The following is a 25,835-nucleotide window of genomic DNA, read 5'->3' on the forward strand; positions in this document are numbered from 1 at the left end:
GAGGCAAGGCCAGTGCCCAGCAGTGTTTACTCTGTGGCCGTGGTGCTGCAGCCAAGTGTCCTGTTGTAAAGGGGTCGGTCAAGGAAGAGCAGGAGAGGAGTGGGAGGTGCCCCTTCTAGCTCCAGCACTGTAATGTTGTTGGGGCGGCCAGCGTGCAGCACCGAGCCAGGCACAAAGAGGGTCTGCTGGGGCCCACGACAGGTCCAGTACCGGCCCAAGTTGAAGCCATTTATCCACAGCAGTCCCTGGAAGATGATGGAGATGAGACTGAGCTGTGTCCTGGTCCACTCTTACCCCTTTTCCAGTTATGCATTGCCTTACCTTGCTCCAGCCTGGGAACTTCACGAAGGTGTCCCAGGCAATGCCAGGTGTCTCAAAAGTCCCAGTGTAGAAGGCTGGCCCCATTTGGCCCTCACTGCTTGATTTTGGCAGAGCAGCGTGGGGCCAGCCCTGTTGGACTGCAGTGTCTATGGCCAGGGGATAGATCAGCCAGCTGCTGAGAGGCCTGGAGTTCAGTGAGAGGTTTCCCAGCAAGCCCTGAGATGGAACAGGACGGGAAATGAAGCAGCAGTATCTGCCACAGTCAGGACACTTGGCAACCCTAGGGCATGTCCCCCTGGCAGCAGTGAAGGTGGGATGGGATCCCCTCTAAGGAGTGAAGGGCCCTGGCAGCTGTGGCAGCACGAGTGGGAGAGGAGTGCTAGTCTCTGAGCCCTGTGCTGGCAGCTTTGAGATGAACCAGGGAGCAGGACTGGGATTACCCCCACCAAGGCTGGACTCTATCTCAGGTGGCAGTGGAGAGGGGGTGTTTGGTCACATGGGTTGCCCGGCCAGCCCCTCTGGAGCCTCAGGGCCCTCTCCCCTTACCTTGAAGTCACTGGTGTTGGCCCCGAAGCTGATCCTGCCCATGTTCTCCATGAGTATGTCCAGGGTGTCCCCTGCCCTGCCCGTTACAAGCAGTGTTGTCTGCCCGTCCCGCTCCAGTGTTCCCTGGTACTCCTAAAGCCACAAAGTCGGTGCTGCTGGCCCATGTTCGAATCCCACCACCCCCAACACTGCCAGGAGGCACACCATCCTGCTGCCAGTCCACCAGAGCCAGGGCTGCTCTCTGCTCCCAAAGGAGGCAAATTTGGGCCCAAGAGCCACTCCGCAAAGGCTCAGTATGGCTTTTAGCACCCTGGCTATCCCCAGGACCCTGGCATGGCACAGCCCCACTGCCAGCAGATCCCACAGCCCTCTGGAGCACTGTCCCAGGGACTGGTGTCCTCCCATAGCCTCACCTTCTGCAGCATCACGTAGCCACGGTCACAGATGCTGTGAGGAGGAGCACCCAGCGTGGCCGGGTTTGGGACATCCCAGGGCAGCTGTGTGTGGTACACTACAAAGCCATGGACCTGCAGGACACAGTGCAGTGGCACAGGAAGGGAAACAGAGCTGGAAATGAGCTCTGCTCCTCTGCCCCAGAGCCAGGGCCAGGCAGACAGCAGCATCTCCTCAAGTGTCCACCACTACACCCAGCCTCTCACCTGTTTTAGGGCCTCAAAGGTGAGAGGGAACTGGCTCTGGATGGGCCCAGAGGGGCACAGCACATCCAAGACATCCAGGAGGTCAGCATACTGCAAAGAGAGGGATGGGTGCTGGGCAGTTGAGCAGTGCCACGATGGGGCAGTACAGCCTTCGGGATAGGCACTCACCTTCCGCAGGGCCACCCAGCCATAGGCATACTTGGGGGTGGCAGGTGGCATCGGACCAACTGGCAGGGGCTGGAACTGAACAGCAGACTGTCAGCTGCCCCATGGCAAGCAGGGAGATGTCCCTTGCCCTGCTGGTACACAAGCAGCAGTGCCCAGTACTGTCACCTTATTCCTGCCAGGTTTGTTACCTTGCTGATGACCGTGCGAATGGCAAACAGCTTCTCAGTGGGGTCTCCTGCCTCCGAGAGGGGGGCATCATAGTCATAGCTGGTGGTCACTGGTTTGTACTGGCCCTTGTAGTCAGCACCTGGCCAAGGAAGTGATGTGAGCTGGACGAAGGGGCTGTGGCACAGCCCAGGGCATGGAACCCAGCCCCAGGCTGGCTGCAGTGCAATGTTGTGGGGCATGACCCAGAACTGAGCCCCTGCTCAAAAGGAGTTCCCAGGAGAAGACAAGCTTGGGTTCAAGGGCCCTTGGCTATGTGACAACCTGCCCCATGGGACAGAACAAGAGCCTGAAGGAGGGTTCTCAGGGATGGCCAAGGAAAGCCCCCCAGCCCTGCAGTGTGCCCCTCCTTCTCTAGAGCAAGGCTCTACTCACCACTCCAGTAGGCAAAATTCGTCCCTCCATGGAACATGTACCTAAGATACACCCCAGAGAGCCTGGTCAGCAACCCCACAGACCCAGCAGGGGCTCACCAGGCTCTGCCCCTTCCCTCCAGCACCCACAGTCCCTGCTGGCCTGATCCCAGTGGGATGAAGGCAAGAGGTGATGCCCACTCCCCTGGTGGCTGTGCCCTCTGCCAGCTGACTACTTGCATGTTGATGCTGGCTCCCAGCTGCAGCATGTTCTCCAGCACCTGAGCCACCCACGCTGCGCTGGTGCTGGCATGTGCCTCGCCCCAGTAGTCCAGCCAACCTGTGTAGTACTCAGAGTTTACCTGGAGAACAAAGAGACTGTCACCTGCAGCCTGGGCCCAGAGCCCCTCCTTGCCTCACTGCCTGGCACCTCTGCCTCCCCAAAGCCGTTGTGGGTCATTCCCCCCACAGCATCCGTGCCAAGCTCACCAGGGGCCCCTTCGGTTCCACACGGCGCTGGGCATCAAATGCCTCTGTCACATTGGATCCTGTGGAGGTAGAGAGAGGGAGGTTTGAGCGGGACGGAGAAGGGACCCACATCCACTCTCTCCTCCTCCTCCTCCTTCATAGGGATACCTGGCCCAAAGTCGACGGTGGCGTAGAGCCCCTGCAGCGTGCCACAGCGCAGCTCCTCCGCTCGCGTGCTGTCGGTGGTGAAGAGCAGCACCTCGCTCCCCAGCAGTGCCCGAAAGGAGCCCAGCAGGTGCCGTAGGTATCCAGAGTCACAGGCATAGTAGCTCCCATATTCATTTTCCACCTGTGAGCAGGGCAGGGACTGGTATGCAGTATGCACATGGCAGGACTGCAGACAGATCCCACTGCCCACTGGGATGAGCACCAACCTCCCCCCTTTCCTCTGGACATCATCAGATGTCTTGACAACCCCCGGGGGGGTCCTGAGCATGACCTTCCAGTCCCACTGTGAGCTCCAGTTCTGTCAGTGTCCCTCAAACCACAGCTGTGATGATGGCAGGTACCTCAGATTCCCAGCCCTTGAATTTAAATCTAGGTCCAGAAGTTGAGAGGGATTTATCTGAGTTTTCCTGGGTAAGGTCATTGTGTAGGGGATACTGGTGGCTTTTTGGAGCACATCCAAAGACAACCCAGAGCAGGGCACGGGGCTGGGTCTCACAGCATCTTACCTGCACACTGATGATGTTCCCTCCCTGGTGGTACAAGCGTGGCTTGATCTTGGGCAGCAGGACATGGAGCCAGGAGTCCACAGCTGCCAGGTAGGCTGGAGAGAGAGAGGCAGGGCAGGGGCTGGCTGCAGCATCCACCCCAGCCCACCTGCAGCCAGCCTGCCAGGAGGAAGACACAGCAGATGGGGCAGGGTCAAGTGAGATGGGGAAGTGGAGATGGAGTACAAAATATGGGGCTCTCAAAGGATGGGAAAGATGATGGGAAAGACCACAGAGGCAGAGCTGGCAGATGTGTGGAGACAATGCCAGGACTGGCACCAGGCTGTAAGGACATGGTGGCCAGAGCCCTGTGCTGATCCTCACTAGGGTCAGAAGTGCGCAGGATCATGTCTGGTTTCCACAGCAGCCAGGCAGGCAAGCCACCCTGGAGAAACACACACAGCAGAGAGGGAGGCAGAGAAACTGCTCAGCAGCCTGGGCCTGCAGACTGCTGAAATCGGCCAGTGCAATGCTAGCGCTTTGCACCAGCACGGCCTGCGGCCTTCGGGGCAGCAGCCTGGGCACAGCGCACACGGCACTGGAGTCAGCATGACAGCCAGAAGGGCCAACCCTGCTGTGCCCTTCCCAGACCACCCGTCAACCCTCTGTGCCAGGCTGGGGGCCGGGGCTCACCATCTCCCACTCTGCACAGATGTAGGGCCCTGGCCGCAGGATGACCAGAAGTCCCAGCTCAGCTGTCAGGTCTAGAAAGGCTTCCACATCCCGGTTCCCAGTGAAGTCATAAACTCCAGGCAGTGTCTCATGGTAGTTCCAGGGGACGTAGCTGAGGTGAGAGGGGACATCAGCATGTGGGGGCTAAGCACACCCCAGCATGACAGGGAACCATCCCACCAGCTGGTTCCTCTGCTTCTGTGAGGTGGCCTGCAGCCTGAGCTGAGTATGGCAACTCCGGCTGGACTGGAACTAGCCCACACTCATGCTTGTGTCTGGCAGGGGTGACGTGGAGGGGTCACAGCCAAGTGCAAATGTTGGTGCTTGCTCCCCGTGGTCAGACAACACCCTTGTCTTTGTTCCTACTGATCCCAGAAACCCCGTGGTGGCTGTGGGCTGGGCACCACCAGCGCTGTCGCCATGGCTTACACCTGCACAGTGCTGAGCCCGCTCATGTACATCTTGAGCAGCCGGTCCCTCCAGGCAGGGCGCGGGACACGCGCGTAGTGGATGCTGCCCGAGATGTAGCGGAAAGGGGCACCGTCCTTGCGGAAGCAGTTGTGTTCGTAATCCAGCTGGAAGGAGCGTGCCAAAGGGGAAGCCTGCAGGTAAAGGGAAGAGCTGGAGGCTTTCAAAACCTCCCCGAGCCCAGCTGCCCCCTCCTGTGCTTTCTGGGGCTTGGAGAAGCCCTCCTCCGAAGTGGGTGCCAAACAGTCCTGGGAGAGCAGGAGGGAGGCGCTAATCAAACAGCCGGCGGCTGAGCTGGTGGCATTTGTGCGGACGGTGCTGCCGGGGTGGGTGCTGCGAGGGCAGGGAAGGAGCTGGGAATGCAAGCTGGGACATTGTGGCAGGACATGGGCTGCTGCAGGAGGGACCTATAGCATGACGAGCCAGGGAGATGGATCGGGAAGGCAGATTCGGGAGGCGTCCCACCCGCTCCTTCACAGCTCAGTCCTATGCGCTTCTCCCAGACTTTCCACCCTTGTTTGCTAACCTGCGTGTGCAGAAGCCCCGCTGCCAGCAGCAGGGCGAGGGCCGGCAGTCCCATCCTCGCCGGGTGCTCGGCAGGCCCGGGATGGGGGACGAGGCTGGACGTGGCCACCTCCCCCACGTGATCCGGGAAGGCGCTCGGCCAGCGCTTCCTTCTCCGCTCCCAAGTGCAGGCAGCTGGAACAGCTGGGGCGGGACCATGGGAAAGGGGCGGGCGGCTCCGACCCTGCACATCTGCCAGCCGCGCACCAGCCCCCGCAAAGCCCACCCCAGCAGGGGATGCAGGCGGCACAGCGCCGCCCGAGCCGGGCGGGCACGCCTCTGGCGCCCAGTGGGGTGCGGGTGACAATCAAAGTGAGGGGACAAGGAGCCTCGTAAAAGTGTCACCACCAGGCAGAAGCCTTCCATTGAACTCAGCCCGCTTGTTCCATCCGAGGCGGTGATGTTAGAGGGCTGCTGCTACTGCTGGGTGAGGGAAAGAAAAACGTCCCCGCCCGAGGGCTAGAGCTGGTGACAGAGCCCGTGACAGGGTCGTCGGGAGGTGCTGCAGGACAGCACGAGCCCGCCGCAAGGAGGAGGGGCCGCAGGCGGCGGCCGCGGGCAGCGGGAGGCGGTGGCGCCCCGCCCGCCGGGTGACGCGCGGGTGACGCGCGGCGGCGGGCGATGACGCGGACGGGCGATGGGGCAGGCGCTGTGCGTCTGCTCCCGCGGCACCGTCAGCCTGGGGGGAGCGCGGTACCTCCTGCTCCACCGCCTGGCAGAGGGGTGCGCGGCGGGCTGGGGCGCGGGGGGCTCGGGCGGGGGGTCCCCGTGCTCCGGGAGGGATGCTCGGGCAAGGAGGGGTCCTCGGGCCGAGGCCGTGCTCGGGCGTGGGGGGGATGCTTGGGCGTGCTTGTGCAAGGGGGATGCTCGGGCATGGAGGTGCGCGGGCCTGGGGGTGCTCGTACAGGAGTGCTTGGGTGTGGGGGCATGCTCGGGCACGGGGATGCTTGTGCGTGGGAGATGATTTGGCGTTGGGGTGATGCTCAGGCGTGGGGAGATGCTAGGCACGGCGGATGGTTGTGCGTGAGGACATGCTTGGGCATGGGGTGACACTCAGGCACGGGATGCTCGGGCAGGGTGGGGAGATGCTTGAGCTCAGATCACCTTGGGGCTTGGGGAAGTACTTGGGCTCGGTGAGGGATGATGCTTCAGTGTAGGGGGTGCTTGTGCATGACAGATGATTCTCCTGCTGAGTGACCAGGAGGGGTTTGTCATTCTCAGAAGTGGGTGCCCAGAAGATGGGGAGATACACATACCTGGGGAATTCCTGCTGCCCTCTGTCCCCCTCCCCTGGGTGCTCATAGACGAGACTGGGCACAGGGCCCCAGCAATGGATGTCACAACCCATGCTATTCCTGACTCCTTGCAGGGGCTTCAGCTATGTGGACCTGGTGGAGGGGCTGCGGGATGGGCGCTTCTACGCCCTGAAGCGCATCCTGTGCCACGACAAGGAAGACCGCCAGGCCGCCCTGCACGAGGTGGAGATGCACGGCCTCTTCGACCACCCCAACATCCTGCGCCTGGTGGCCCACTGCATGGTGGAAAAGGGCACCAAGCACGAAGCCTGGCTTCTCCTGCCCTATGTGAAGGTGAGGGGGACTTTCCTGGCTGCCCCACCACCCCAGGAGCAGCAGTGGTGACCAGCTGCTTGTATTTGCCAGGGGGGAACCCTCTGGAGAGAGGTGGAAGCACTGCGAGAGAAAGGCACCTTCATGCCAGAGCAGCGGATCCTCCTCATCCTCCGTGGGATCTGCCGTGGGCTGCAAGCCATCCACAGCAAGGGCTATGCACACAGGTGAGGGGTGGCAGCACAGGCTGTGGGGATTGGCAGGGGCCCCAGTGGACATTCATGATGTCCATCCCCACAGGGACCTCAAGCCCACCAATGTGCTGCTGGATGAGGATGACCAGCCTGTGCTGATGGACCTGGGCTCCATGAACAAAGCTCGCATCGAAGTCAACAGTTCTCGGGAGGCCATGGCTGTGCAGGTGGGTGGCCTGGGATGTCACCCCATGAGCCTGTCCCTGCTCCAGTCCCTTCATCCCCATCCTCCTCTTTGCAGGACTGGGCTGCCCAGCGCTGCACCATCTCCTACCGTGCCCCTGAGCTCTTCACGGTGCCGAGCCAGTGTGTCATAGATGAGCGTACGGATATCTGGGTAAGGATCCAGCCCTCTGGCCTCCCCCATCCCACTGCTACAGGGCTGCACTGACACCACCACACTCCAGTCCTTAGGCTGTGTGCTGTACTGCATGATGTTTGGAGAGGGCCCCTATGATGCCATCTTCCAGAAGGGTGACAGTGTGGCTCTGGCGGTTCAGAACCCCCTCACGTTGCCTTCCACAACCAGGTGAGGGGCTGGGGAGGGTGACCCCATTCCTGGGTGGCCCCCTGTCCTGTGCACCGCATGGGTCCTCCCCTCGCTGTCTTTCTTCCAGATACTCGCCTGCCTTGCAACGCCTGCTCTTCTCCATGATGACAGTGAACCCCCAGGAGAGACCCAGCATAAATGAAATTCTCCACCAACTGGAAGGGCTGCAGCCAGCACCAGCAGGACAGGACACCACACAGATCTGAGCCCATCCCCTTCCAGTGGTGACGCTTCCTGAGGCTGAGCCAGGGGAAAAGCAGCTGCCATAATCCCGGCTGCCCTGCAGACCTGTTGCAGAGGGGATTGATGCCCTGGGGGAGAGCTGCTGCTCTGTGCTGGAGGTGTGTTGGATTTGGAGTGTTCTGTACCCTGGATGCTGCTGCCTGGGCCTTGGTCTGTGCCCCTGAGCTGTGGATATGTGATCTGCTGCTAAACATGGGTCCCTTGCCATCTGCTACCTTCCCTGCGGGTGGCAGAAGACGATGTTGTGGGACCCCTCCTGGGGATGGGAGCCACTGTCCTGCAGCCCTGTGCCCCAGGAAGGTTGCTGCTGCCCGGAGCAGAGCTGCGGGCTGGATCCCGGTGCTGTGCTGGAGGGAGGCAGAGGGAGTGCCCACTCTGCCATTGCTCTTGGCACCGATGTTGCCTTGTGTTTGAAGTAAAGTATGTTCTTGCAGAGATGTGGCTGTGTCCCTGTCTGCAGGGAGGGGTTCTGCCGGGGCATGGGAAGAGCAGGGCACACTGTCTGGGTTAAGCAGCCAAGCGTTGCTGGAGGCGAAGGGCAGCAGAGGCCAGCCGAGGCAGCATAGCCAGAGCATCAGCAGTAAGCAGGGAAAGTTAATCCCTGGCCGCAGAATGCTCCTATTGGGAGCTAACACAACTGTAGAGCTGGAGCCAGACCCCGCTGTTCAGAGCCTCCGGAGCTGGGCACTGCGGGACAGGGATCAGCACAGGCAGGCAGGCAGTGGCAGGGGCACAGGCAGAACTTCTCTGCTATCCATGGAGAGGGAGGTAGATGCCCAGACTGGGAAGCTGCCAGACCTTGGGAGGCAGGAGCAGCAGCTCTACTCTGGTGGGGATATGCAGAGCATGGGGACCGCACAACCACCACTGAAGACACACCCAGCCCAGGGGGGAGCCTTGGCTGGAGGGGCTCACTGGGGCTCCAGCAGGTGGGCTCCCCACGGAGAGGGGGTAAAAAACGAGATGCAGACAAGCAGTTTCACAGGGAGCATTCCCCTCCTTTAATCCTCTCACTGCACACAGCAGAACAGCAGCCGCGGGGGTTCGTGCCATGCTGGGTGCCATTGCAGGGTGCACCCACTGTACCAGAGAGACGGGCATATTCCTTGCCCTGCATGGTGACCACAGGGGCAGGGCTGCCAGATTATTCCCACTGCTTCAACCACTATCTTCCCAGGCGAGCCCACCTACACTTGGGCTGCACATGAGGAGAAGACCCAAAAGCTGCCACTCTTTTCTTGCTCAGACTAAATCTGCTCTCCTGAGCTCCAGGATACAACACGGGGCCATATATCACATGAGGAAGCAGTACCCACCCCTGGCTGGAGCAACGAGTGGGGTGGGATGTGTGTCACGGCACCAGGGACTAGACCCCAGGGCTCTTACCTGCACAAGTAGCAAGCTGGAGCTGGAGCACAGCTCTGGGAGGAAGCATAGCAGCACCAGTAGCAGGGCTGAAGCACTCACCACACACCTGACCTGGCAAGAAACCGATACAGCTGGGGGGATACTGGGACACACGGAGGCTCTGAAATGGTTTATTGCAAAGGGTTTCTGCAGGTAACACAGGGAAGGAGCATGGTCTTTTTTGGCTGAGGCTTCTCTACTCCTCACCCTCTTCTTCATCCTCATAGGAGTCCAGGCCCACTTCCTCATAATCCTTCTCCAGAGCGGCCATGTCTTCCCGTGCCTCGGAGAACTCCCCTTCCTCCATGCCCTCACCCACGTACCAGTGCACAAAGGCACGCTTGGCGTACATCAGGTCAAACTTGTGGTCCAGGCGAGCCCAGGCCTCAGCGATGGCCGTGGTGTTGCTCAGCATGCAGACGGCGCGCTGCACCTTGGCCAGGTCCCCCCCCGGCACCACCGTGGGCGGCTGGTAGTTGATGCCCACCTTGAAGCCCGTGGGGCACCAGTCAACAAACTGGATGCTGCGTTTGGTCTTGATGGTGGCGATGGCGGCGTTGACGTCCTTGGGCACCACGTCCCCACGGTACAGCAGGCAGCAGGCCATGTACTTGCCATGGCGAGGGTCACACTTCACCATCTGGTTCGCCGGCTCAAAGCAGGAGTTGGTGATTTCGGCTACTGACAGCTGCTCATGATAAGCCTTCTCTGCGGAAATGACAGGGGCATAGGTGGCCAGGGGGAAGTGAATGCGAGGGTAGGGCACCAGGTTGGTCTGGAACTCGGTCAGATCCACATTCAGGGCTCCATCAAACCGCAATGATGCCGTGATGGATGAAACAATCTGACTGATGAGTCTGTTCAAGTTGGTGTAGGTTGGGCGCTCAATGTCCAGGTTCCGGCGGCAGATGTCATAGATGGCCTCGTTGTCCACCATGAAAGCACAGTCTGAGTGCTCCAGTGTAGTGTGGGTGGTGAGAATGGAGTTGTAGGGCTCTACCACAGCGGTGGAGACTTGTGGTGCCGGGTAGATGGAGAATTCCAGCTTGGACTTCTTGCCATAATCAACAGAGAGTCGCTCCATCAACAGGGAGGTGAATCCAGAGCCAGTGCCACCTCCAAAACTGTGAAACACCAGGAATCCCTGGAGGCCTGTGCATTGGTCAGCCTGTGGAGAGAGACGAGGAGAGATTGCTCTGAGATACATGTCTTTGTGACAGTCTGGCTGTCCACAAGTCCCTTCAGGACCTGGTGTATTCCTGCCCTGGTCAGCTGCAAATCCCACCCAGGGCGCAGCACAGCTTGCACTGTGTTCTGAGCCCCAGCAGAACGCTGGACCCCAGTCCAGGGAGACACATCCCCTCTCTGCAGTCACTTACCAGCTTACGGATCCTGTCCAGCACTTGATCAATGATCTCTTTGCCGATGGTGTAGTGCCCACGAGCATAGTTGTTGGCGGCATCCTCCTTGCCAGTAATCAGCTGCTCGGGGTGAAAGAGCTGGCGATAGACTCCTCCCCGAACCTCATCTAGGAGAGAACAGGGGCAGATTGAGCCCAGGGGAGGCTGTTGGTTTGAGCCGGCCGCCAAGCAGACACGTGGGTGCTAGCAGCCATCCCTCACCTTGGCTCCGCCTGCCCGTGGCATGGCCAAGGACCCACACGTCAGCAAAGCCAACACCAGCATCAGGTTTCTCTGGCATGAGGAGGTGGCTGCCACCTCTCTGTGCAGCTCAGCTTCTCTCACCCTTCAGGAGCTGCCTGCCTACAGCGCAGCAGGAGCTGCCATGCCGGTTGGGCTGGTTTCTCTCTGTGCACATGTGGTACAAGCACTGCTGACTCTAGGACACTTCAAGAACAAAAGTAGGTGCTCATGTTTGTGGCTTCTCCTGGGGGAAAAAAAGGGCCCTCGGGGTTGAACCCAGTGCAGGATATTGTCAGAAGACCACGAGCACCAGCTGCCTGCTACCGACCCCTGGGAGCACCTTAGGCTGTATGAACTCCAGGGAGCGTCCTGCAATGGGTTGTTTCCCAAAATAATGGCCACTATCACTGCCCAATTAGGGAGCACTCACCAATCACTGTGGGCTCCAGGTCCACGAAGATGGCCCGTGGGACATGCTTCCCAGCCCCAGTCTCACAGAAGAAGGTGGTGAAGGAGTCATCCCCTCCGCCGATGGTTTTGTCGCTGGGCATCTGCCCATCGGGCTGGATGCCGTGCTCCAGGCAGTACAGCTCCCAGCAGGTGTTGCCCATCTGGACGCCGGCCTGGCCGACGTGGACGGAGATGCACTCACGCTGGGGAGGGGGAGGCAGGGTCAGATCCTGGCACAGCTCTGTCCTGCCTGCTCCAGGGAGGGCTCTAGCTGGTGCCAGTTGAGTGCCAGCTGCCTGCCAGCTGGTGCCAGCCACACAATCACCCACACTGGACCCACTCTGGTCAGTGGTCCCAGAGAGCACATTTTCCTTTGGGTGACCTCCTGCATCACCCAGGGGGACTCCCCATAGCTGGGAGCCACGCACAGGCTCCATTCCGGATCAAGAACCAGCTTTTGGCATCCCTCTTGCCCTGCCCTCACTGGGGGCCACCAGCTCAATGGACTCTGGCTGGGTCTGTACTCCAGCAGTAAGGGGAGCAGAGCCTGGCCCACCTACTCTGCCAGGGTCCCTGGCAGCCTCAGCCCCTTCCCCATGCAACAGCAGTCCAGTGAGGAGCTGAGCTGACAGGTACACACATTTAACCCATGAGGGGCAATCAGCATGGGCAAACCCCTCTGCCTGCTGCTCCAGAGCCAGATAAGCAGTATTGTGGAGTCAGTGGTCTTGAGGACGCAAGGGTGGTAGGTGACAGCCAGGTAAGGGCTGCCAATGAAGACCAGCAGATTGTGAGGCAACATAGATTCCCTGGGCTACACAGTCCCAGCCCTGTGCTGCAAAACCCGTGTTGGCAGAAGTGCTGAGGAGCAGGCTGTGAGCTGGAGATGTGTCTCATGCACTCCATTCAGGAGGTGCAGGCCTGTTCCGCTACTCCAGCATCCCTTCTCTGCTGTCCCTGGCATCCCGCCTCTGCTACTCCTAGCATCCCAGTTTCACTGCTCCCGGCATCCCTGCCTCCCTGAGCAGGACACCCCGACTCAGCCTCGAGGTCCTGCAGCAATTCACTCCTGCATTCCCCGATAGCACAGTGTCCTTAGCCGCGATGGAGTCCGTGCCCCGGTCCAGCGCCCGGGTAGGACAAGGGCTCCTTCTTCCTGCGGGAGGGCCAAGAGCAGCCCCAGCCACAGAGAGGAAGGGAGGGCAGCTGGAGGCAGGTTCCCCGGCAGGGCCCGGCCAGCGCTGCGGCGGGCAGACCGCTGCGCTGCGCCTTCTGGCACGGCCCCGGCCCACTCCTGAGCCGCTAAATATAGACGGCTCCGGCCCCGGGCGAGGGCAGCGGCCACTGCCCGCTTCGGAGAGCGTCCCCAGCCCGCTCCGCCGCTGTCGGACGCCCGCGGGACGACGCTGAAGGGACGGGATCCCCACACCCGTTTCCGGTCGCCAACCCCGCCGGGGCGCCCGCTGCCGCGGGGAGAGCCCCGCCGAACGCCCAGCTCCGGCCCCCGGTGCCCGGCGGGCGCCTCCACCCTCGGCAGCTGTCCCCGTCCATCCGCGGCCACCGCTCTCCAGCGGAGAGGTCACCCCCTCCATCCCCAGCGCCCCCCCCGCGCTGCGCCGGCGGCGGCGGGGAGGGGGGGCAGGCGCCCCAGCGCCGGTGGCGAGAGTGGGGGCACAGGGCGATGGGAGCGCGGCTGGCCCGGGCAGGGGCCGCTAGGGCTGCCCAAGGTCACGGCGGGAAGGAGGGGGCGCGTCGCGACGGCTGCACCGGGCACGGTACTGCGGGGCGACTGCCGGGGGGCTGCCGGGCGCCCTCCCCGCCGCCGTGCCCGCCTCCCGGCCCGCACTCACCATGTTGCTGCGGGTGGTGCGGGCTGTCCCGGCGGCTCTGTGCGGCGGGGCTCGGCGCGGAGCTGCGGCTGCTGCAATCCCCGCCGCAGCGCTCTGTTATAGGGGGGAGGGGCTCGGTGCCGCCACGCCCCCTTATTTGGGTAGACTTGCATGCGGGGAGGGAGTACCCCTTTCGGGGGCCGCGGGAGCCTGGAGGGGTCCTCCCGGCTGCGGAGGAACCCCGAGGTGGGGGGCCCGAAGCTGCTCCTCCTTCTCTGCCGGGCGGAAGGTGGGGGCATCGGTCCAGGCTGTGGGCAGGAGGCCTGGGGACCAGCTCTCAGGGGTGACAGGCAGTGCTGAGCCACCAGCACCGGAGACAGAGCAGGTAGAACAGTCCCTGTTCTGCTACCAGCTCCCCCAGGGGTGTGGGGAGACCCCGAGTCTACCTGGGCCTCTAGAACAGGAGAAAGGAGGAGAAACGTGATAGAGACACGTATCAGATTCTGGAGCCCACTTTGTACCCCAAACCTCTCTTCAGCATCGATGCTCTGGGAAGCTCCAGCCAAGGATTGCCCTTCTCTCCCGGTGGGGACAGACAGGCAATACTGCACTACCCTGTGAGGCTGCAGATCTGCATGACAAATCTGGGCTGCCAAAAAAGGGTCATTGCAGCCTGCTTGCTGTTAATAACTTGTGACTACATTCAGAGCAGCAGCTCTGTTTGAGCCCTGGCCAGTGCAGCCACCCCTGCCAAGGCTAGGGCTGATCCTGCTGCTGAGGATGCCTGGACCTTCAGCCTTGAATGCTGCCTGAGCAGGGAGAGGGCTCTGTCTTTAATGTCAGTACCTGGGGTCACACAGCTACCCTTCCCTGGCCATGGGTATGGATGGGCCTCTGCTGCTCAGCAGCGTGCCAGGAGACACTACTGGGACCCTTGTCCAGGACAGAGGTGCAGGATAACTTTTAGAAAAAGCTATAGGACACAATTCCAACTCCTACATCCTTCTGGTGGCAGCCACGTCTATGAAGACACAGGGAGATGTCAGCAATTACTCTGAAGGAGCAGATTCCCTCCTTTCCCCATAATCAGACAAGACATAAGGAGGGGATCAGAGCAGCACTTGATGTGAGGGGCAGTGACTCCTGCCCTGGCATAGCAGCAGCAGGCACCACTCAGTATGAGCCTACCACTCCAGTCACAGGCAAGCAGAGCAGTGCCAGCAGCCCTGCGCAGAGGGATGAGTGCCTGGCTGCGCTCCAGCAGCCAGGGCTGGCCCCCACTCTCCCCTCCAGCTGACACGGCTGCATGCTGGGAGGAGGGCAGGGGAGGACAGCCCCTGTGGGTCAATATAGCTGGAGCATTAGTGGTAAGCGGGGAAAATTAATCTCTGGAAACAGCACACTGGATAATGGGTAACAGAAATCTCCAGTTTGCAGCTGGAGCCAGGAGCTGATGCTGGGACTCCTTACCACCAGGAAGGGCGATGAGAGGACTCAGAATGGGAACAATGAAGAAGATTATCCAGGCCCGGTAGAGTGGGGCCACATGCCCTAGGGTGAAGGCAGAGCAATGGCAGAGCAGGGCAGGCTGAGGGCAGAGGTACTCGAAGACAAAGGACCCCATGCCTAAGCTTGGTACTTCTGCTACCACATCAGCAGCACTCCTGCAGATCCTTTTGGTGGACATGCTCCGGCACCTTCCTAGAGCCTGCCATGTGTCCTGGACCTATCCCACTGGTATGGGGCTCTTACCTAAGGGGAGAGGTGGAGGCGGAGCCAGAGGAGAGCACTGGGAGGAAGCATAGCAGCACCAGTAGCAGGGATGAAGCACTCACCACACACCTGACCTGGCATGAAACCGATACAGCTGGGGGGATACTGGGACACACGGAGGCTCTGAAATGGTTTATTGCAAAGGGTTTCTGCAGGTAACACGGGTAGGAAGCATGGTCCTTTTCAGGCCTGTAGCTTCTCTACTCCTCACCCTCATCTTCATCCTCATAGGAGTCCAGGCCCACTTCCTCATAATCCTTCTCCAGAGCGGCCATGTCTTCCCGTGCCTCGGAGAACTCCCCTTCCTCCATGCCCTCACCCACGTACCAGTGCACAAAGGCACGCTTGGCGTACATCAGGTCAAACTTGTGGTCCAGGCGAGCCCAGGCCTCAGCGATGGCCGTGGTGTTGCTCAGCATGCAGACGGCGCGCTGCACCTTGGCCAGGTCCCCCCCCGGCACCACCGTGGGTGGCTGGTAGTTGATGCCCACCTTGAAGCCCGTGGGGCACCAGTCAACAAACTGGATGCTGCGTTTGGTCTTGATGGTGGCGATGGCGGCGTTGACGTCCTTGGGCACCACGTCCCCACGGTACAGCAGGCAGCAGGCCATGTACTTGCCATGGCGAGGGTCACACTTCACCATCTGGTTCGCCGGCTCAAAGCAGGAGTTGGTGATTTCGGCTACTGACAGCTGCTCATGATAAGCTCTCTCAGCAGAAACCACAGGGGCATAGGTGGCCAGGGGGAAGTGAATGCGAGGGTAGGGCACCAGGTTGGTCTGGAACTCGGTCAGATCCACATTCAGGGCTCCATCAAACCGCAATGATGCCGTGATGGATGAGACAACCTGACTGATGAGTCTGTTCAAGTTGGTGTAGGTTGGGCGCTCAATGTCCAGGTTCCGGCGGCAGATGTCATAGATGGCCTCGTTGTCCACCATGAAAGCACAGTCTGAGTGCTCCAATGTACTGTGGGTGGTGAGAATGGAGTTGTAGGGCTCTACCACAGCGGTGGAGACTTGTGGTGCCGGGTAGATGGAGAATTCCAGCTTGGACTTCTTGCCATAATCAACAGAGAGTCGCTCCATCAACAAGGAGGTGAATCCAGAGCCAGTGCCACCTCCGAAACTACGAAACACCAGGAATCCCTGGAGGCCTGTGCACTGGTCAGCCTGTGGAGAGAGAAAAGTAAGGTTCCCTCAAGCACTGACTTGGCTGCAGGGAAGGTTCAGACTCTTGTCTGGGTCACTGCTGATTCCTCCCAAGGTGCTGTTTCCCCCTCCTGAATGATGCTGAACCCCAGTCCAGGGAGACACATCCCCTCTCTGCAGTCACTTACCAGCTTACGGATCCTGTCCAGCACTTGATCAATGATCTCTTTGCCGATGGTGTAGTGCCCACGGGCGTAGTTGTTGGCAGCATCCTCCTTGCCAGTGATCATCTGTTCGGGGTGGAAGAGCTGGCGATAGACTCCTCCCCGAACCTCATCTAGGAGAGAGTGGCAAAATAGATTAGCTGACTGGATCTGGGGAAAGGTAGGGGAGCACTCTTGGGAGCCTCCTGCAATGGGTTGTTCCCCAAAATAATGGCCACTATCACTGCCCAATTAGGGAGCACTCACCAATCACTGTGGGCTCCAGGTCCACGAAGATGGCCCGTGGGACGTGCTTCCCAGCCCCAGTCTCACAGAAGAAGGTGGTGAAGGAGTCATCCCCTCCACCGATGGTTTTGTCGCTGGGCATCTGCCCATCGGGCTGGATGCCGTGCTCCAGGCAGTACAGCTCCCAGCAGGTGTTGCCCATCTGGACGCCGGCCTGGCCGACGTGGACGGAGATGCACTCACGCTGGGGAGGGGGAGGCAGGGTCAGATCCCAGCAGAGACCAGAAATGCAATCACTGCAGCAAGTGCACAGCCCTGGAAGGGCAGCTCTGGCCCTAGCCAGCTTGGGCAAGCCACACTGCCCTCGTGCCTGGGTACCCTGTGTCCATTTCAGTTTTCTGCTTTCTCCCAAATCTAGTGCTCTGCCTCTCATCACTGCACTGACCACCTCAGGGCCCAAGGAGATGGAGACCCATTTGTAGCAGCCCAGGATATCAGGCCATCCATCCCCTGGACTGGCCCCACCCACAGCCCTGGATAGCATCCAGGGAGCATCTTCTGCATTGCCCAAATATCCATATGGCTTAAGGGCTGAGGCCCAGCAGCATCTGGCACTGTCCCTGTTGCAATTCCAACAATAGAGCTGGAGTCTGAGATGGCAGAGCACTCCCAGGACACTGGGAGCTGAGGGCACTGAGGATAGGTACCCAGCAAGTGAGGGGATTTACAAACATGAATGGTTGCCATGTTCTGAGGCTCAGCTTCCCTAAATTAGCTCTAGAGGAGAAGGAAGCATTAGCTGCACTTTTAAAGTCAACGGAACTTTTTAAGTCAACGGAAAAGCTGAGGGGGGAGGGTCTCTTAGCTCACAGCTTCAAGGGTAGTCTCAAGCCCCCCAGGAGAAGCCAGGTGAAGGTGGGCTCTACAACCTCACTCCCTTCAGATGAGGCACCACAGAGCCTGCAGTTCTTTTGGTAAGAATGAAAGTATTCAGTGCCTTAGACCTGCTGTTGCTAAGGATTTGGATGTGTCATCAGGCACAACTGACTCAGAGGAGCATCCAAATCAAACTGGGTTTCCAGAGCTATGGTGCCCCACTATGAGTCAGCCGGCAGGAAGCCGGTGGAACCAGCCATTTTGCACTCAGGACCAGGGCAATGACTGCTGTCGCACAAAGTTGCACAGGATGCAGCATGTCCTGGCTCTCTGCATCTAAAGTGCTTTCAGTGCTGCCTCTCAGAGGCAGCAGTGACAGTGGAGGATGGCAAAAAAATAAGCCCTTGATACCCATGGTGAGAGGCAGAAGCCCATCTCCTCACCCTTCCCAAAGCTGAGGTGCAAGAAGAGCAAAGCAATATCCCACCTATCCCTCCCAGCAGGTCCATAAACATTGTGTAACACAAGGAGCCAAGGGTAAGACCTGAGGACTTAAGACCTGAGGTAAGTCTTCCAAGATCCTCTACAGAAGGGCATAGAAAACACTTGGCACAGATGCAAGCACCTCAAGGAAGAGGAGATGCGAGAGGACTCCTCCCTGGCAAAGGACCTTGTGAATCAGCGTGGGGGTGGCAGAGGGTTATGCTGCTCACTGCACTTCATCCTAACAAGCAGCAGCCAGGACTGGCTCTGTGGGACCCATCACTGACAATAGGCTGGGCAGAGCCCAGCAGTAGCAGTACGCAGCAGTGTTGGTCAACAGCCAACAGAGTAGACTCTGCCTTCTTCACGGCAAAGTCTGGCACAGGAAGGGATGGGAGCATGGCTCTGCGGGACAGCAGGCAGGGTGCCCGGGAAACCTTGGGGCTGGGATGCTCTCCAGGGCAGCTGGAGAGCTCATGAACCAGAGATCGCCGCAGGACCACGGCGGCAGGGCAGCCTGGAAGCCCAGCCACTGTGATGCACATCCTTGGAGCAGGGCAGTGGGTGAAGGAAGCCACAGCTTACTGCCGGAGCTCAGCTGTGGGTCGGCAGCGTGGGGGGCTGGCAGACGGGGCGAACTCCCAGCAGCCGGGGATGGTACCGCGGGACACGGGCAGGAACCGACACTATTAAAAGTGGGAGAGGGATGAGACGTGACGTGTCCGCCCGAGCGCCGGTCTCCGCCGCCGGCGGGGCTCGCTGGTGGCCTCCCTGCCACGGGTGCAAGGGGATGCTCAAAGAAGGGAGGCTGCTGAGAGCCGGGGAAGGAGCAGCTCAGGAAGAGGCTGAAGCTAGGCAAAGGCATGGCGAGCATAGCCGGCAATCCCGTCGCCAGCTGTCCGCATTTCTGGGCTCCCGGTAGAGCCCTCCCGGGAAGCCACGGAGACCCCAGCTCGCTCCAGGGTGCACTCGCGGGACCGGAGGGAGAGAGCAGCCGGGGCTGGCACTCACCATGATGCCGCCGCTGCCGCACAACCTGCCTGTCCCCGGACTGCCGCAGCTCCGCACTCCGGGACGCCCGCGCCGCCGCCGCCTTATACCGGGGGCGGCACCGGCGCTCCGGGGCGGGCCGCCCCGCCCGAGACAGCCCCGAGCGCTTTCGTAGATTTGCGTGCATTGCGCATATTTGCATATATTTGCATCGATGGGGCTATGCTGCCTGGCGGGATGCACTGGTGGGGCATTCAGGGAGCAGCATCCCCTGACTGGGGCACGGGAGACCGGGGGGTCCCCTCGAGGAAAGGGCAGTGGGGCATAAATGTTGTTCCTGCTATGCTTGCCAGCCTTGGCAGAGGGGTTCTGCAGGGGAACAGAGGTGGCACCTTCCAGCTTGGTGTCCTGCTGGTGAAAGGCACCATCCAGGCACTAACCAGGAGAGACTTCGGGGCTTGAAGCAAGAAAGCCAGTAAAGAACTTGGCCCACGTCTTCCCTCCTGGTGGGCTTAGGTGCTGATATGATCCCTGAGAAAAGAGTGAGCCAGGTCTCTGGCAGCCACCCAAGGCTTCTTGAAAAACAACTGGGAGAATTTCTGGAGGAAACATTGGCGGAGGAAACCCTCCAGAGATGAACCCAAACTTTCCTCTTTGGAGATCACTGAAAAAAAAAAAATCAGGAAAACTCAATCCTGTCCTTTGTGTCAAGGCCCTCAGGGACAGTTGTGCTCCGGGGCTGTGTTGAAAGCCCTGCCTGCCAAAGGGCTGCTTCTCCATCCTGGCTCTGCATTACCTTCACTGGTTTGATCTGATTTCACAAAGCTTTATGAAATGAATAGTGAGGGTGCAGGGAGAGCTTGGAGCACCTTGGAGGGGTTTTATTGGAGTCTACAGTGACTTCACTGATGTCTGGCCTTACTACAACGAATGATGTGTCCTACCCCCTCCAAAATACTCAAAGCATCCACTGTGGTGCAGAACCAGCCCTGCATCTGCCTCAGCGCTCTGACTTAATGAGTTTTCACTGAAAAGTGCTGTCATTTCTCTGCTTGATCTGAAAGTTGAAAGCTGGACCTAAATTATCCACCCACAATAGCCTTTCTTTGTGCCTGAGTCACCTGGAAAGTGTCACCTTCACTGATGAGCATGTGTAAAGTGACTGAAAGCAAGAGTACTGCTGCAAAGCCTGTGCTGGTGTCTAAGCAACATATTTTTGAGACCTGCAGAAATGGCTGAGCCAGAGGAATATAGTGGGTTTAATCAAGTTGATGGGAAAATATTGAGTTGGTTTTTTGGTTTTTTTAGGGGTTTTTTGTTGGTTTTTTTTTTTTTTTGTGTGTGTTTTGTGGTTTTTTTGTTTGTTTGTTTTTGTTTGGTTGGTTTGTTGGTGTTTTTTTTTGTTGTTTTTTTTTTTTTTTCCCCCACAGAGATGCCCCAGCTAGTAAGTGCTGCTGAACCTGCACAGGATTCTGTGGTGACTGGATAACTCTGGAAATGTCTCCCTGTGGTGTAAATGTCCTTTGAGTGACCTCAGAGATCACTAGATAACACAGACCATGCTGATGCAGACAGTCCATGAGAGTGAGAGAGTAATTGGTAGCACTGAGGCATCAAAATTTGAGCCCCAGAAGTTAATTGGAGTGAAAAGGAGTGACGGTATCATCTTCCCTGTGAAAATCTTCACCAAGGTATTAATTGTAACGTGTAGTGGATGTCAGGGAGTCACTTCTCACTGGGTGTGTCCTAGAACCCTCAATTCCACGGTGCCGATTAATTCTGGGGCATTTATAGCATGAATGCCTTGCAGCATGGTTGGAAGCCGAGCAAGGCAGCCAGCAGCATTTCAGGCTGTACAGTTCACCCAGATTCTGAAGATTCGCATAACGATCTGGTGCTGCCTAGGCGTGCAAAATCATGGATCAGTTTACGTACCATGGTGGTGGAGGGTTGAGAGTGAAATGTCCCTGATTCATCATTGCTGCAAATGTCTGTTCACAGTGAAAATACCCACTCAGATGCTGTTTGTTGGACAATTAGAGTGGGAATGACTGACAAGAGAGCCATGAGTCATTCGGAGCTGCGCATCCCCATGTGCCTCTGATCTGAAATGCCCAAACAGATGTCTAAGCTTTTTTGAAATGCTTAAGAACATCTGGCTAAACCCAGGGAACACCAATCAGCTGCATCTTGTCAGTGCCTAACTGCTCAGCAGCCTGCCAGATGCTGGTAGCAGCAGCCTGAAAGCACACAGTGGAGGCTGAGCTCACTCTGGCTGGGTTTGTCCTGAGGCGACCCCTCTCTCACAGAGATGTTACCCACTCATCTAAGAAGGCCCTGCAATTTTTTCAGACAACATCAGAAGTCACAAGATTACAAGAATTGCCCAGGAAACATTTTCATTGATGCTCAGAACATAGTTAGACTCTGCATCAGCAACCAGAGAGATGCAAATAGCAAGCAAGGAAAATTCTAGGCTATAGAGTCAGAATACAATCATTTCTTTACTGAAGGATCGGAAAAATATTGAAAATACCTGAGGGGCAAAGTCCTGCCCACTGCAGGGGAAGCCCCTACTTGCCACTGTCAGAAACCAGCCAGCTCTTGGCAGGTACCTGCTGGTACAGGAACACCTGTGAGCAAAACATGCAGTTACCCAAACAAAGCCTCTCTCTCTCTGTAGCTGTCTTCCAGAGGTATGCTAAAGACTGCCACACCTAAAGCACCCAGAGCTGAAACTGGGCAGGAGATGAGTTGAGAGCCCAGCTTGGTACCTCCCATCCACACCCCAGTTCCCTGCCCTCTTTGCTGAGGAAAGCCCCAACTATTGTTCCTAGTTTTCAGACCTCAATTTCACCCTGCCTGCTCCAGGCAGAGCAGTGTCATGGGGCAGTTTGGGGACATGGCCTTCTTGGGAAGGTAGAAGAGAGCAGAGCTGTGCTGTGGGTTTGGCAAGGAAGCCCATTGTGTGTAAAAACTCTCCACTTTTAAGCAAAAACTAGATGGTAAGAGGTGCTTCAGGAGCAAGGCTCCTGTCTGTGTCTCTAATCTCAGCCGGGAGCTTCCCAAAGAGGTTGTATCTGTGCTTGCCCTGCTTACCCCTCACTCTGTCCTTGCTCTGCCCTTAATCCTCTTAGCAGGTGGGGAGGTGGAGAAGCCAGGATATACCTCCAGCCCATCAGTGCCCTGTGCAGTTTGCTCTCCAGCAGTGGCACAGGCTGGACAAGGCTGGCTGGTGAAACTAATAAGTCTGTTGAAAGCACAGAGCTCGACTGCACGTTGCAGATTTGAGTTCAAGCAAGGCCCTTGTGGTGCTAACTGCTTCAGCAATATCCCACTGAGCATTGTGCAGGGTCCCTAAAGCACAGCTGGCTCCTGCTGATGGCCCAGCATCATATGTCCGAGTGCTGCTGAGGTTCTACTATGGCAGCATTTGGGACATACTTTGCCACCCTGAAAAGTTCTAGCACAACATGGAGATGGGCAGAAAATGCTCCTTTTGCCACTCCTTAAGATATGCATGCCTTGCCTAGGTCAGAAAGGGCCCTCTGAGTACCTCATCCTTCATCTGGAGAAGGTAGAGCTGATCCAGAGATAAGAAAGAAGGGTGACTGGAAGGCTAGATGTAAGGAAAGAATGGGGAGAATCAGAAAACCAAGCAGAGACTCAATAACGGCCTCATTGAACATCTTCAGCAACCCACACGTGGCATTTACTTCTAGAGACCTTCTGGGATGTAGGGCGCAGTAGTGATCTGACAGAAGTTTTCTCTGCTGCAGCTGAGCAACAGCAGCATAATTGCTGGTTCAGATATAATGAAGTCAATTGTGCAACGCCTGCTGCATTGCCCAGAGCGTGTGCCTCAGTGCAGAAACAATAAAGCTAATTCCAGATCTCACTACAGTCCTAAGCCCTGAATCACAGGGCAGTGGCAAGAGAGGAGAGGCACTCCCCAGGACACAAGGCGGTCCCACAAGCCAAGCCCCAACCTGCGAGGCTAAAAGGGGCTGTCGGACAAGTTGGAACGAACTCTTTCTCAGGCACAGCAGGCCCTGGGTGAGCAGCCCTCCTGGCTCAGAGCCAGCTGCCATGGCTGCCGGTGTCACCTGCCTTTCTTCATGTCCTGGGAAAGGCAGCTACACACCCACGGGAGCAAAATAAAACCTCACCTGTCTAATTGCAGTAACTTCATGTCAGAGGTCTGAGCATGCCTGGTGTGAACAATCTGCCTCCAGGCGGGTGACAGAGGGACTGAGCCTGCTGAGGTGGCCCATGTTCTCAGGGAATACCAGTGTGCAGTGATGATGGGCTTCTGTGGAGGTGCCAGTGGTGCTTTTCCTCTTCTTCATTAGCTCTCAGAGCTGGTGATGGCACAAGCAGTGCAGGAATACCTGGAAATGGAAGTGTGGTGAATTCTGCAAGGTTGTGTGATGGTAGGAGCTCCTGGAGGGATATGGGTTACCCCAGAAGGCTGAAGGGGCTCTCCATACACCAGACAGAAGTGTAGGCATGGTGATGTCTTCATGCCCAGCCCTTTAGGCCTTCCTGTCTTACAAGTTCTCAGAACTGCAACAAAGCTGTGGCCAGCTCTGTCGCAATGCCAAAGACAAGCCTGTGAGCTGGCAGTGATGGGGCAAGAAGCAGACACCACTTCCCCTGCTCCCAGGAGCTCAAGCATTGCCTGTGGGACAGCAGCCAAGCCCCTGGGCAGCAGAGGGGACATGTCAGATTCAATGGGGCAGCTCTGCAGATGCACCCCCTCCTCTGAGGTACGTAAACCACGGCCAGGTGGGCCAGTCCCGCACCCACTGGGAAAGGAAATAATTCCTGTCACAGAAGCTTCTTGATGGTGGCCCTGCTGTGCCCTGGCCTTTGGAGATCACTTGAGCATGCCATGGCTGGAGAGATGTCTGCAAGGTGTTTTGTTTTACATGTAGAAGTGAGTTGTATAAAAATGCAAACAGCTTGTTGGCCCCAGGGCAAGCCAAGGGCAGAGCAGGGCCTGGAGAAACTAGCCTGGAGTCTTGGGGATTGCTGTAGAGCTGTTAAAAGTGGAAAGGAAGATCTGGCAGCTGGCCAAGCATCGTTGGAAGTCAGAGGGAAACAGTTAATGTGATAAAAGATGAGTTTAATAACTCAGCTGGGTGATGGCTCCCAGGGTGCTCCTGCCTGGAGCTGTTTGTGTGCACAGAGTGTGTGATATTGTGAAACAAGGGCTGTCCTCCCTGCTCCTCCCTGCAGAGCCTGGCTGCTGGGAGCCAGTGGCCTCAAGTCACTGGGCTGACACCTTGAGTTCAATGGGCATCTTGAGGATGCCTGGCTCAAACTAGTATCTGAGAGCCTCCTAGCAGAGTTAAGCCATATGATGAGAGGCTGTGCATGTGAAATAACAGCTATTTCGCAGAATTTTCCAGTTGCAAGGACTTGGAGCACAAATCTGCTGAATTTTCATGCTTAAAGTGGCCCTCCTCATTAGGACAAGCCACCTCCAGGCACCCTGAGGACAGCTAGGGCTGCTGTACCCTTCCCTGCGATGGTGTGGCCTGGACAGCGTGACTCTTGTTCTGCCACTTAATAGCCTGGCACTGGACACATTCCGGAGAGCTTCACCACCTCCCAGGCAGGAGGATGCAGAGTCTGGCAAGAGCTGGGCACTAAGCACTCCTGCATATGTTGGGGCACCCTCAGCATCCTTATTAACATGGAAGACCCACTTGCCAAACAATCCTGTTCAATTATTGAGATGACAGGTCTGCTCAGGAAAAAAAGGCAGGGATGTAACTGGCTTGCTTGCTGTGAAGAGGGTGTGGTGCCCAGCGAGGCAGCCGGGGGGAACCCATTTGCTGGTTTGCAACAGTGAATCATCAGCAAAGAGCTGCTGGGTTTGTGCAGGGATTCCTGCCAGGCACCCCTGGCTTCCATGGTTTGATCACGGGTCTTGAAATGAATCCCACACTGCTGCTGATAAAGTGTGAAGGTGGCAAGAGAATGTGCAGAGTAATAAGTGACAAAACTGCCCCTTCCTAAAATTCTCAAATTAATTGCTTCAAGCAATTTTGCTGTAATATGGCCTTTTAATCAGACAAATCTTAACCATCTCTGAGATTTAATTGTCCCCTTCAATAGTTACTACCCTACCAAGCCTAGCATTATCCCAATTTTTTCTTAGTAAATATTTCTTCGTAAACATTTCTTATCACGGTGGGCCTTGCAATCAGCCCTGGGGATCCTCACTGCAAAGGCCTTCAGCAGTACAGCTCCTGGCTAACAAGCACACCTTTCCTATTGATGCCTCTGGTGCAAAACAGGCTGGCTTGGCACACCAAGATAAATATTCAAATAAAATAAATATAGGAGCAACACAAAAAGTAGATCTGGAAAGATCACTGGTAGCAGCTCTGAGCTTCCTTCTGTGGACACAGAAAACTAATTGTTTCACTCCTCTTTGCAGCAATGCTGTGATTTATGCAAATACAGTTAGCATTATCTCCTGCCAGCTTCCAAGTGAGGATGTCATACCAGCGGTGTTGATCTGAATCAGCCGGACATGTAATTGTGCTGAAGGTGATAACAAGTCTGCAAAGCAATACCTTCCTTACCTGAGACAAGGATATCAGTAGCAAATACATTCTTCAGTATTTAGTTTTCTGCTGATAGAATAAAAATTAATTCTTCTATTATTTCTTTCTGGTATTATCAGTAATCTAGAGTTTTCTGGGTCAACCAGTTTATTTTCTTAATGACTGGAGTGATTTCTTCAGTTCTTAGGAATTACACCGGTTTTCCTAGCTCAGTTAAAAAATGCCATCAGCAGCAAGCAAGACCCTCAGATAGGCCCACTAATGCTCTCAGTGAGGGCCTGACAAGCAGCAAATGTCAATTTTAGCAGGTAATACGTTTACAGATGGCATCCAAACTGCAGTCTTCTCTTTGCATCCACAGCACTCTCTCC

General features: G+C 57.4%; 4 protein-coding genes and 1 long non-coding RNA gene across 5 annotated transcripts; 2 read left to right on the top strand and 3 right to left on the bottom strand.

Annotated features, from left to right (window-relative positions):
* Window positions 1-10: 10 nt before the first annotated feature.
* GLB1L (galactosidase beta 1 like) lies at window positions 11-5,376 on the bottom strand. The gene is made up of 16 exons (XM_068195582.1): window positions 5,180-5,376; window positions 4,615-4,787; window positions 4,147-4,297; window positions 3,838-3,898; window positions 3,475-3,569; window positions 2,909-3,089; window positions 2,762-2,820; window positions 2,513-2,634; window positions 2,295-2,335; window positions 1,883-2,001; window positions 1,695-1,769; window positions 1,527-1,616; window positions 1,281-1,394; window positions 868-999; window positions 322-537; window positions 11-245 (listed from the first exon to the last, which is right to left on the bottom strand). The coding sequence occupies exons 1-16, from the start codon at window positions 5,231-5,233 to the stop codon at window positions 27-29; spliced, it is 1,902 nt and encodes a 633-aa protein (XP_068051683.1). The 5' UTR covers window positions 5,234-5,376; the 3' UTR covers window positions 11-26.
* A 433-nt stretch (window positions 5,377-5,809) lies between these two features.
* STK16 (serine/threonine kinase 16) lies at window positions 5,810-8,267 on the top strand. Its single transcript, XM_068195595.1, has 7 exons — window positions 5,810-5,940; window positions 6,587-6,806; window positions 6,879-7,012; window positions 7,086-7,206; window positions 7,281-7,376; window positions 7,447-7,568; window positions 7,657-8,267. The coding sequence occupies exons 1-7, from the start codon at window positions 5,855-5,857 to the stop codon at window positions 7,793-7,795; spliced, it is 918 nt and encodes a 305-aa protein (XP_068051696.1). The 5' UTR covers window positions 5,810-5,854; the 3' UTR covers window positions 7,796-8,267.
* Window positions 8,268-8,809: 542 nt separating this feature from the next.
* LOC137477032 (tubulin alpha-5 chain) lies at window positions 8,810-13,332 on the bottom strand. Its single transcript, XM_068195593.1, has 4 exons — window positions 13,183-13,332; window positions 11,313-11,535; window positions 10,619-10,767; window positions 8,810-10,407 (listed from the first exon to the last, which is right to left on the bottom strand). Exons 1-4 carry the CDS (start codon window positions 13,183-13,185, stop codon window positions 9,436-9,438), a joined length of 1,347 nt encoding a protein of 448 aa, XP_068051694.1. The 5' UTR covers window positions 13,186-13,332; the 3' UTR covers window positions 8,810-9,435.
* Window positions 13,333-15,051: 1,719 nt separating this feature from the next.
* On the bottom strand, window positions 15,052-19,038 carry LOC137477033 (tubulin alpha-4A chain-like). Its single transcript, XM_068195594.1, has 4 exons — window positions 18,905-19,038; window positions 16,556-16,778; window positions 16,274-16,422; window positions 15,052-16,106 (listed from the first exon to the last, which is right to left on the bottom strand). The coding sequence occupies exons 1-4, from the start codon at window positions 18,905-18,907 to the stop codon at window positions 15,135-15,137; spliced, it is 1,347 nt and encodes a 448-aa protein (XP_068051695.1). The 5' UTR covers window positions 18,908-19,038; the 3' UTR covers window positions 15,052-15,134.
* LOC137477037 (uncharacterized) lies at window positions 16,000-20,634 on the top strand. Its single transcript, XR_011000776.1, has 3 exons — window positions 16,000-16,122; window positions 17,911-17,974; window positions 20,314-20,634. It is a non-coding gene; the product is annotated as an uncharacterized lncRNA (long non-coding RNA).
* Window positions 20,635-25,835: the final 5,201 nt, after the last annotated feature.

This window comes from Anomalospiza imberbis, chromosome 7 (genome assembly GCF_031753505.1).
Source record: "Anomalospiza imberbis isolate Cuckoo-Finch-1a 21T00152 chromosome 7, ASM3175350v1, whole genome shotgun sequence".
Lineage (NCBI taxonomy): Eukaryota > Metazoa > Chordata > Aves > Passeriformes > Viduidae > Anomalospiza > Anomalospiza imberbis.

Coding starts and splice junctions, on each gene's coding strand:
- LOC137477032 (XM_068195593.1), bottom strand. Junction 10,768..11,312: donor CCTGGAGCCCACAGTGATTG/GTGAGTGCTCCC, acceptor GTTCTCTCCTAG/ATGAGGTTCGGGGAGGAGTC. Junction 10,408..10,618: donor TGGACAGGATCCGTAAGCTG/GTAAGTGACTGC, acceptor CTCTCTCCACAG/GCTGACCAATGCACAGGCCT.
- STK16 (XM_068195595.1), top strand. CDS start 5,855: ATGGGGCAGGCGCTGTGCGTCTGCTCCCGCGGCACCGTCAGCCTGGGG. Junction 5,941..6,586: donor CTCCACCGCCTGGCAGAGGG/GTGCGCGGCGGG, acceptor GACTCCTTGCAG/GGGCTTCAGCTATGTGGACC. Junction 7,569..7,656: donor ACGTTGCCTTCCACAACCAG/GTGAGGGGCTGG, acceptor TCTTTCTTCCAG/ATACTCGCCTGCCTTGCAAC.
- GLB1L (XM_068195582.1), bottom strand. CDS start 5,233: ATGGGACTGCCGGCCCTCGCCCTGCTGCTGGCAGCGGGGCTTCTGCAC. Junction 2,821..2,908: donor CACCGTCGACTTTGGGCCAG/GTATCCCTATGA, acceptor CTACCTCCACAG/GATCCAATGTGACAGAGGCA. Junction 246..321: donor AGTTCCCAGGCTGGAGCAAG/GTAAGGCAATGC, acceptor ATCATCTTCCAG/GGACTGCTGTGGATAAATGG.
- LOC137477033 (XM_068195594.1), bottom strand. Junction 16,423..16,555: donor CCTGGAGCCCACAGTGATTG/GTGAGTGCTCCC, acceptor ACTCTCTCCTAG/ATGAGGTTCGGGGAGGAGTC. Junction 16,107..16,273: donor TGGACAGGATCCGTAAGCTG/GTAAGTGACTGC, acceptor CTCTCTCCACAG/GCTGACCAGTGCACAGGCCT.